Here is a 10,964-nt window from a genome sequence, read left to right as displayed (position 1 = left end):
GATTGCATCCGACCGAACGCCATTGTGGGCTTGCCACTGAAATGTCAGCCCATAAGCTGACCATATTTCACCGACGTCAACGCCCACCACACACCTTTTACACGCATCGGAATAAGTGAGATTTGGTGGCCTTCAAACCGAATGTTCGCTCTATTTGCTAATTCTAAATTGTATTATTGAATTACTCAATATATACAGGCAGTTGCACGCCACGCGCGCAAATATGTACTCAATGGCAATTGAAAGCCTTTTTGAGCAGCATTTTTCTTCGTGATTTTGCAGTGCCTCCAAAACTATGGGCGCAATTATTTATCTTGTAATTACGTACACAATCACTTTTCTGAATCCTAAATCAAGCAGCCGGAGGGAGGATCGTTCTCTCGATCGTCATTGTTGAATACTGTGCGGAAACAAAACCACAGATTCTAATAAAATGTGCACATATGCAACCGGTTTCTTTTACTCAAAACAACTAACTCATTGTTTAAAAGTATCCCAAGTTAGATAATATAACACATTGAGAAGTAAGGTGTATTTACATATATAATACAAACAGAACAGACCAAGGCAGTGCACGGACTGGCAGAAAGTATAGGTTAATAATAAAGCAGATAGGAACAACGGAAATGATATTGGTTACAAAGGCAGAAACAAAACAAACATCCAAAAGTCACTCCAATTCAATGTGAGTCGAAATTAGCAAAGAAGAATGATTGAACAATAAGAAAGTTTAAGTTATGCAAAAAATAATAGAAATCATACGATGGATACATTAAGAACAATAACAGAAGAAAATCTTACAAAATATAGCTATACATTCATATTCACCTCTACCTTACATGCAAAGTTTCTATGACTACTAAGTATGTCGCAATTGCCTGGCCAGTGCACTTGGCGATTTTCCATTCAAAAATTTCATTCCTTGCTCACAGGATGACTGACATTTTATGAACACGAAAACAAAGCATCAGTATGGTATAAATATTCATGCTACTGATTTTTACAGTTATCTTCTTGACTTGCATGTGCTGATGGAAGCTCTTTTCTTTGTGGTCTTTCATCAACACTGCTACTCATGGTTTGATTCATAATGGAAGAGTTCTCTGAAATAAAAAGAGAAATACCGTGAATTATATCTGTAAAATTAAAAAATGATGAAGTTCTTTCACAGTGTGAAAATATATATGGGAGAGCTTTCGTTCGGCAAACATGTGAGAAATACCGTGAATTATATCTGTAAAATTAAAAAATGATGAAGTTCTTTCACAGTGTGAACCTATATATGAGAGAACTTTCGTTCGGCAAACATGTGAGAAATACCGTGAATTATATCTGTAAAATTAAAAAATGATGAAGTTCTTTCACAGTGTGAAAATATATATGGGAGAGCTTTCGTTCGGCAAACATGTGAGAAATACCGTGAATTATATCTGTAAAATTAAAAAATGATGAAGTTCTTTCACAGTGTGAACCTATATATGAGAGAACTTTCGTTCGGCAAACATGTGAGAAATACCGTGAATTATATCTGTAAAATTAAAAAATGATGAAGTTCTTTCACAGTGTGAAAATATATATGGGAGAGCTTTCGTTCGGCAAACATGTGAGAAATACCGTGAATTATATCTGTAAAATTAAAAAATGATGAAGTTCTTTCACAGTGTGAACCTATATATGAGAAACTTTCGTTCGGCAAACATGTGAGAAATACCGTGAATTATATCTGTAAAATTAAAAAATGATGAAGTTCTTTCAGTGTGAACTTATATTTTTGTTCGGCAAACATGTGTGCAGATGTTTTGATTTGGAAAATAAACATGTGTGGGTTTGTTAAAAAATCACCCGAAACCTTGTTTTAAAAATGCATGTGTGTAAGTCTTAGATTGAAATGTGAATGTGGAACAGAAACCAGAATTGATAAACACATTTGTGGCAGACTTGAATAGGAAATCGTATGTGAGAATTTTGGCTAAAAAAATACTGAATAAAAACTTTGTTGAAAAGCACATGAGTGAGGCTGCAAGTATGTGTGGTGACAACATTTGCAAGAGTATTGGCTAGATATTGATCTACACACATAGTATACCTGATAACACATCACCAGATGTAAGTTTCTTTTCTCGAAACCTCTTAATAATCGAACGATATTTGTTGTTTTCTTCAAGGAGTTCCATGTTTTCAGTCCTAAATATATAATAAAAGACACAAATATACCTGTTATGTATGTCTGCACATTGGTAACTATTTTCACATCAATGCTGATTGTACATGTGTGCACATGTGCTTTCTAAATAGTCAAAATCACATACCTCCTCTTTGTTTCAATGTCCTTATATTTAGCGAGTTCTTTCTCAAGAAATTTGACTCGTCTTTGGAAATCAGAAATCTCCATTTCCAATACATAAACCTTTGTATCTTGAACAACTAGACCACCGGTGCCTCCACAGAATGCAGATTGCTTCGAAGATGCAACTGAGCTTCGTGTGGCTCTACCTGATCTTGTTTTGGTGCCTAAATAGTGTTAATGTGAAACAGACAGAATTACGTGATGTTATGTTGTACTATTTAAAGTAATGGCTCTATTATGATTCGTTGTCTCTGCTCTTTTACAAAAACACTCAGTTTTGCCTTAAACTTGTTTTAACGTGTCTGACTACGAAAATTTTTCCCAATATAACATAAAATTCAGTCAATGTTTTCGACAAAACATGAAGAATTACAAAAAATATTTGTTCAGTGTATTTAGGATATAATTTCCATATTCATCCTGGGTAAGATGAAATGCCACAATCATCAAACGTTTATTAAAACGCCATTACCTTCATCAGTAGCTTGTGACATAAAAGTCATCTTCTGTTTCAGAGTCGACATTCTTTCTTCATTTACTTTCAATTCCTCTTTAAGCTGGTTCACTCTGTATTTTACAAGGATAATGAACAAATGAACAAGAAAGCAAGGCGATTCAGAAGTATGAGTACCAACATGGAGGTAACTAATTTTGTTCGCCTACTTTACATGAAGTTGTGTAAAGAGACTGATTACTACGAGAGAAGAGGTATATTTACAAGAATAACCAACAGACAGTCCCCGGACTCGTAATAGAACTAAAATAGGAAAAATGAGAATAAAATTATGGCCTAACCCTAACCTTGTACAGATACTACAGGAGTATTCTTAACAGTCTAAGAGTCAATTGTAAACTTTCCCGAATCCACAGCCCTGATATTAAATAGACATTTGTTTGAAATTCAAGTCAAACTTACTCTCTCTCTAATGGTTCAACATTAGTAGTCAGTTGTATCCGAAGTTTGGAAATCATATTTTCTTTCTCTTCAACTTCTTTCAAGAGTGCTTTTTGAGGCCCAAAATTTTCATCCTAAAACACAATTTATTTGTTTGTAAAAATACACCTCAATGCCCATATCTTTTTTCTTAATTATTCAAAATGTAAATTTTTTTTTCTTCTGTATCATACATACCCCCCCCCCCCCCCCCCTATTTGAAAATTCCTGGCTACACCCGAGATTCTATTGATAAAAGTTGCATGTTACAATGAATTATTCAAGTTATCACTCTTTTAATATTAACCATTATAATGCCTTAACAGTAATAAAATAGATTTTTCAGTTGTGCCACATCTGATAATTCATTTTTGACCACATTCATTCATTGAAGTAAAATTGAATACCCACCTTTGTAGATGCTACCTGCGAAACTTTTTTGACTCGTTGTTCGAGAACAAGAATTTTTTTTTCCAGTTGTGAAGTTTTTTTTTTCTCCTCTTCATATTCCTGATCGGCTTCCATGCAACTGTCTTCCAACTCATTGATACGATCATTCAAACACTGAGGTTATAGAAACAAAGTTGATTCGATATTATTCATTTATTCAAAATTAAATCGGAAACTCAAATCAATTTACAATTGTTTATATTCAGCATTTTAAATCAAGAATATAACAAAATATTTGTAATAGCGTAAAGTAGGGCTACTCAACTGACAGACCGTAGTCCGAATCCAGATCTTCCGAGTATTCGACTGTACCTAATTTTTTATTTTAAATTATTGGCCCAACTTTGGATATGTGAAGTTTTCCTTTTATTAAATGACATTCAGTTTTAAAGGTTATTTTATAATTTGCTCGTATTTGCACTGGACTATATATGGAAAAAGCTGTAACGCTGAGGAAGTGCGCGTTTAAGAATGCCGAAATATAATTTCTGGAAGGACCAGCCCCCAGTAATTATAGAGTTTTGTTTACGGATCTTTGAGAGGCCCTGGTGTAATACCTCACGGACAGAGAATTAATTATAATTGACTGCAAAAATAAACATCTTTACAAATACAAAATTGTAAATAAAAACAAGAATACCTTTTTGGTGGCTTCAAAACGTTTCTGTACTTCTTTCAATTTCTAAAATTAAAGAGATTTTCGATTATTAGCATGAAAACAAAGGGCTATATACAGGGCTATATTTACCCAGTATCATGCAGGCTCATGTTTTTGCATATAGTGGGAAGGCTTGAGTGATTATTTATTAAACTCAAAGTGACTCGAGACATTTAAACTCAGTGACTCTGATTCCCCAGTGACTCCAACTTAGGATATGACTCAACACTCAAAACAAGTTTAGGGACACTAAAAAATACCAATATTTTGTTTTTTGAAAAAAAAAAAAATAGCACTAGCAAAAAACTATATATGAAAATTTATAACTTCTCCACATTTACATATTAAAATTAAAGGTACTGCCGTAGTATTTGTACCAGGTTAAGGTTAGTTCATAATTTAATTCTGTTTTTCCTTATTTTCGTTCTATCACAAGTTCGGAGACTTACACCCCATACTGGTACTTGTGAACACTTCTTGTGCGCCAAATTGAATCACATTCCCAAACAAATGTGAGCAATTTTAGGCCAATTTAATTTGGGTTTTATCAAGCAAAACACAATTTAAATTCCGTGCAACTATAGTGCATGTGATCAGTCGAAATTATTTTGAAGAGTTTTCACATCTCAGTCTCTCCATGTTACGATATAAGGTAACAATTTAACAGATATTCAGTTAACTGGAGTTTCAAAATGATGCTGACCTTAGAAAATTCTTCTTCTTTTTCAGATAACTTTTTCGTCAAACTTTTGTTTTTTTCTCTTTCCATGAACAATTCTTTTCCATCGTCAGTGTCTAATCCTGCATGCTTGGTTTTCTGTTTGAAATACGATACATGAAGTTTGAAAGAGACATACAAGAAATTTGAAAGGTGGATTTCTCTTTTAAAAAAAATATTTTTGTTTTAATGCTTCAGCTATGAGCGTTGTAGTGCAATCAAGAAAACTAAATATGTCGGTAATACTCCAACTCACATTTCTTACAGTAGCATGCTCAAGTCGAGCAACTAACTCAGCACATCGTTTTCTCTCAGTTTTTAATTGAGTTGTGAGTGCTTGTGTTTTTTGTTTTTCTTCTTTATATTTCACATCACATTTTTGTAAATTTTCTTTTAAAATATCGACTTCGCCATTCTAAAGGTAAAAAAATTGTTTGCATTTAATTTTGGAAGAAAACAATGATAAGATATGGCACACGGACTTCTTGTCCAAGGCAAACTACAGCCCGAGGGCCAAATTCGGCCCGTTGGGTGATTCAATCCGGCCTGTCTGATGCTGCCAAATATTTCTACTTGTAATCAATTCTGCATGGATAACATAGTTGTTGTTATTGAAATCTGAATTTGTTGAGTTTGCGATTAAATTTAGTTTTAGTACGTGGCATATTGTTTTCCACTTTTTCTTATGTAACACTGTTAAATAAAATTCGGTTCATAAAATGTAACTTTTTACGTCACACTAACATGGCCCGCCTATTAATGTGGGCAAAATTATTAGCCCCTGGTCCAAAAACCACTGGTCTAACCATTGGGTTAGACTTCTTTCTTCAGTAATTGGAGTCAAGAGAGTCTTCAGAATATTATGCAGTCAAGCCATCGTCTTCTTTGTCTTATCACAATTAGAGGTGCTCCCGAAGTATGCGAACCAAGATGGCGGACATCGGAACGTAACATGGGTAACAGGTTAGGTTAGACGATAATTTTTTTCCAATTTTCCTTATTTTAGTCCTATTATCAGTTCGAAGACTAGCCAAGAGCCTCCCGTAGTATTTATACCTAAAATTATGGCCTAACCCTAACCTAGTACACATATTACATTCCGATGTCCGCCATCTTGGTTTGCATACTTCGGGAGCCCCCAATTAGATTTAGAGGAGGCTAGTAATCAATACCAAATTTAAACATAGTGGTTAGCAACCCCCTCTGTCAATTACAGCAATTGCAAATACACAATTTCTTCCAGTCACATTCCTCTAAATGAGCGAAGACTGCTTGCTCTGGTGTCTAAAAAGTTAGAAATCAGTCCGAAACACAAGAAAACTAACCATTTTATCACTGCGCCTTGTTCTGGTAGCACCAACTCTATTATGATTTTTCTCGTTTTCTTCGAATTTCTTCTGTAATTCTTCATATTTTTTCTTTTCATCTTCAATTTCTTTGTCTGCTTCCATCAGACCTTCTTCAAGTGAATCAATACGAAGGTTGAGTTTCTGAAAGTGCATTTTGATTTTGAAAAACAAAGGTAAAAATGGTAACATTTACCAATTTTACTGTTTTCTGTGATTCTTAATTGTATTTCTGGCAACTAGCATTTCCCCAGATGGCGGAGCATGCCCGACATAAATGACCAATCATGATCAGCCAGATGTGAAGGTGGAGTAACCACTCTAACAGAGTCACTACTTTGGAAGACTCAAAGTGATTCAACTCTTGAGTCATTTAAGTGAAACGACAACTTTTTTGACTCTGGGACGTCGGGACTCAAAAAGCAGCTCAACCCGTGACTTGGGAGTGCTGTGACTCAAACTGCGACTCAGATGATAAATAACTCGATTTGACTCGAGAATTTGGGTTCAGGGACATGTACTCAGCATGGTATATAAATATATTATTTGAATATATCATTGTTACGAGTTTACCCAGGTAACATAGAAAACAGATATTCTCAACGTACTTCACGGCATTAACCCGGTTATAGTAAATCAAAAGATGTCAAAATTCTTGTGTCTTTGGTGCACACATTGCCCAACAACATATATATGCATGTCATTAAATTAAACTTTCAAAAAGATTATATGGAATTGGGTAAAGTTGACCAACAGAGGCGCCATGAGCCCATCAAAATTGAAAACTTACAGAACAATCGGTGTTTGCCTTTTCCGTGGCTTCGTCAAGTTTCTGACAATATAAAAAAAATATTACTCAGCAAAAAAAGACAATCATTAATTAAAGAATCCTTTTTGTAAATGTGATTATGTCATAAATCAATTTTATAAAAAAATTTGCGTAACTACCAAATTGCAACTATAAGTATATTTGGTAATAGTTGAAATTAAAACAAGTTAAGCTCAAAGCTGTAATAAAAAGTCATGGTACTGAAAAACGTGATGTCATAATAACCGTTTCTAGTCACGAGAAGCCCAGTGGCCCCCTATGGTACACCTGGGTTAATAGGGTCAGTGAATCAAATGATTTGAATCGCTTTATCAACCCACAAGCTCAGTCGGCAAAAGTTCATGTCACCTCTAGGAAGAACATAAAACAAACAATATAGGCTCAAGAATGAAAAAGGCGGGATGACCTAGCGGCACTCCAGAAGTGCGTGTACCAATATGGAGGTAACTAATTTTGTTCGCCTACTTTACATCAAGTTGTGTAAAGGGACCGAACCTATGGGCAGGGGCATATTCACTTGGCTAACACAGACAGTCCCAGAAAAAACAAGAAAAATCGAAATAAAATTATGGCCCAACTCTGACCTGATACACATACTACTGGAGTACCCAAAGCACTAGACCAAACTGCATTAATGCCACAAGTTATGCATTTCCGATTTAAACCCCACGTTCAGCACGTCCCCCACCCCACAGGGGGAAATAAATTGGGTAATGGCAGAATGGAAGAATTGGGCAATGCTGAACCATAAAAATTTATACTAAATTTTTTAGAAAACAATAAAATTTCTGCATCACCTTTTTGAACTCAACTTGCATAGCTGTAATTTCATCAGTCAGATTTTTCGATTTTTCTTGTTCTTGTGTGAGATTTTGCAGACATTTTTCATATTTCTTTTCATATTCTACCAATGTACTTTTATTCATTGTCTAGAAAAAAATTTCAGTAAAATATAGAATGACAAAAGCGATCTTGTGTTGTATAATTTATACCCAATATCATGTGCTATGCCATGTATAATTCAAAGATAAATTTTGGGCACTCTACCTTTGTAGAGTATGTGTACCAGGTTAGGGTTAGGCCATAATTTTATTCCAATTTTCCTTATTTTTGTTCTATTACGAGTTTGGGGACTAGCCAAGTGACTCCCGTAGTATTTGTACCTGAAATTATGGCCTAACCCCAACCTGGTACACATACTACGGGAGTACCAAATTTTGTATATCTTGATATATATACTTATCAAAATGCAGTAGTGATAAAAAATATTATTTCAGCGATAAATTTTATCAGTAGAAAAAAATTAACGATAAGACAACTGATAATATGTCATTATGAATGAAATTGTGGAGGATGTAGAAAGTAAAAACCTTTTTTGAAGATATGTCTTTAGCTTCAGAAAGTTGCAAAATAAGATCTTGACATTTTTTGTTTTCTGACATATATTTGGATTCCATCTCAGAATACGATTCTTTAAGATTTTCTAACTCCTAAAAAATATAATTTTACGTTGAAAAAAGTTGTTTGAAAATATGAGTAAAAATTCTATCAACATTTTGTGTCCAAATCTTGTATGAAATGAATAAGTAACATGAGTAAGGGGACAAGACATGGCGGCGTACCTTCTCCACTTCATATGCTTTTTGTAACTTTTCTTCCAATTTGAATACTTCAAGAGAATTCTGTAAAAAATATGAATATTATCAATAGAACATACATAATCAACAAAAGAATATAACCCATTCAAATCTTTGGGTCTATGGGGAAATAATAGAGGTTAAATCAGGATTTTTCTAGACGATCCATGAAGCGGTTATTTGGGGGCCACGAAATAGGCCCTTCAGGAGGTACTACATTAATTTAAAATAAATTGACTGATTTGTTCCAAAAATGTTCCAAAAACAAACCTTTTCATTCCGTGTAGAGATTTCATCCTTAGCAGCTTTGATTGCTTTCTCTAGATCTGATTTATCTTCTTCGTGCCGTACAGCCCATTTGTTAACTTCAGATCGTAATGTTTGAACCTTAATAAAAAAAATTGGAAGTATTGGAAATTTGAAATTGTTTGGTGAATTAGCTGTAGAGACAAAGGATTTTTCCAAACAATACCAACAAGGTAAATGGGAATTATATTGTTGAATACAATGAATTTAATTTAAGCAGAATGAAAATTCCACGCCAATTCACAAAAAGTTATTAATACACGGTCAACCAAGACTACATAAATTCTTGACACACTAGCCATGTCGGTGGTATAACCTAAAACAGCTGAGAATTTGCAAAAAAATGAAATAGAAACACTCTGGCAGATCGTAAATAAACAAATGAAATGTTTTTTAAATGTATAAAAAAAATGATCGAATGTCATACTTCTAATTCCTTTTTATATAACAGTCCTTTTACTTCTTCCAAACAGGTATGTGCTTTCTTCTCACTGTTTTTGAGTTGGTTTTTAATTTGTTCAAGCTGTGAAGAAAAATATAATTAATAGGTTAGGTATTGTAAAGAGTGTATTGAATGTTGTTAAGTTGGGTGCGATGACCGAGCAACACTGGCACGTGCGCCACAAAACGAAAACGACCAGTCAAGATTTTTTGCTGACTCGTCGACGCTCCAGAAGTGTGTGTACCAATATGGAGGTAACTAATTTTGTTCGCCTAGTTTACATTACTAAGTTGTATAAAAGGACTGAAACCTATGGGCAGGGGGTATATTCAAGTTGGCTGACACAGTCAATCCCCGAACTCGAAATAGAACTAAAATAAGAAAAATTGATATAAAAAAATGGCCTGACCCTAAACTGGTAGACACACTACAGAAGTACCAAATATTGTTTAGGATGTCAAACTAAAATATTCAAATCTTTCAACCCAAATCTCAATGCAGCATAATCTTTTTTTTTAGATCTTATCAGACAAAAATAGCAACAATCCTCACCTCCGACAAATTCCTATTTTCTTTAGATTTCAGGATTTCAAGTTCATCTTCATGTTTCTTAGTTAATTCTACCATTTCCAGTTTCAATTTTTCGATATTTTGACCAGAGAATTCTTTTTCTTTCATTGCAGATTCAAGTTTTGTCTGAACAGAAATTTATGGTTTATCACAGGCTTCTCAAACTGGGCACTTGGCCCGCCTTGGGGGCCATGTGCAAAGATTTTTACTAGGCACAGTTTGAGATGACTACCTTTGACTGAATGGCAGTTATTCTTTTATTTTCATTTATTGGATTCTTATTATGTGGATCATGAAAGTTAGGGGACTGCAACTGCAAGTCCAGTGGTCGGCAAACTGACGCTGACCAATCGTGGGCCGCTGAGCATTTTTGAGTGGGCCGTCAATAAATTTCTAATATGGGCAGCGATAAAAGCTCTATAAATCCAACATTACATATGACTTTTATGCCAAATACGTTTGTTTCAAGTTTCAACTATAGTAACAGCAACTATTCTGGTATGTTCATTCTTGCAAATCTTGTCATTTTATTGCGCCACCAAAATTCGCAACGACGTGTACCACTACATTCGCTTGTTCAATTTTTGTACCGCCACGTGTATCGGTACGTTTGCACTAGTTTTAATTACAAATTGAATGTTCCAAATTTCTTACATGATTAAATTAAAAATTTCCAACGAAATTGTTGGGCCTTAAAACTTTTTCCATTTTACTATTTGGGCCTCAC

At 34.4% G+C, this 10,964-nt stretch overlaps 1 protein-coding gene across 2 annotated transcripts in view; it reads right to left on the bottom strand.

Moving 5' to 3' along the window:
- Positions 1-505: 505 nt before the first annotated feature.
- The window catches only part of LOC120333254 (uncharacterized), a 40,402-nt gene continuing 29,943 nt past the window's right edge, over positions 506-10,964 (bottom strand). For both annotated transcript variants that reach the window (XM_039400624.2, XM_039400625.2), the window contains 17 exons: positions 10,220-10,363; positions 9,653-9,748; positions 9,190-9,306; positions 8,905-8,964; positions 8,653-8,772; positions 8,080-8,211; positions 7,244-7,285; positions 6,433-6,597; positions 5,364-5,522; positions 5,093-5,206; positions 4,372-4,413; positions 3,693-3,845; positions 3,264-3,376; positions 2,820-2,914; positions 2,310-2,511; positions 2,087-2,184; positions 506-1,103 (listed from right to left, as the gene is read on the bottom strand). In XM_039400624.2, the coding sequence (XP_039256558.2) occupies positions 991-1,103; positions 2,087-2,184; positions 2,310-2,511; positions 2,820-2,914; positions 3,264-3,376; positions 3,693-3,845; positions 4,372-4,413; positions 5,093-5,206; positions 5,364-5,522; positions 6,433-6,597; positions 7,244-7,285; positions 8,080-8,211; positions 8,653-8,772; positions 8,905-8,964; positions 9,190-9,306; positions 9,653-9,748; positions 10,220-10,363 (1,965 nt within the window). In that variant the 3' untranslated portion in view covers positions 506-990. The remainder of the gene's footprint in view (positions 1,104-2,086; positions 2,185-2,309; positions 2,512-2,819; positions 2,915-3,263; positions 3,377-3,692; positions 3,846-4,371; positions 4,414-5,092; positions 5,207-5,363; positions 5,523-6,432; positions 6,598-7,243; positions 7,286-8,079; positions 8,212-8,652; positions 8,773-8,904; positions 8,965-9,189; positions 9,307-9,652; positions 9,749-10,219; positions 10,364-10,964) is intronic.

Source organism: Styela clava, chromosome 13 (genome assembly GCF_964204865.1).
Source record: "Styela clava chromosome 13, kaStyClav1.hap1.2, whole genome shotgun sequence".
In the NCBI taxonomy this organism is placed as follows: Eukaryota; Metazoa; Chordata; class Ascidiacea; order Stolidobranchia; family Styelidae; genus Styela; species Styela clava.
The sequence above is the reverse complement of the archived record's forward strand: the minus strand, read 5'-3'. Positions and strand labels throughout refer to the sequence as shown.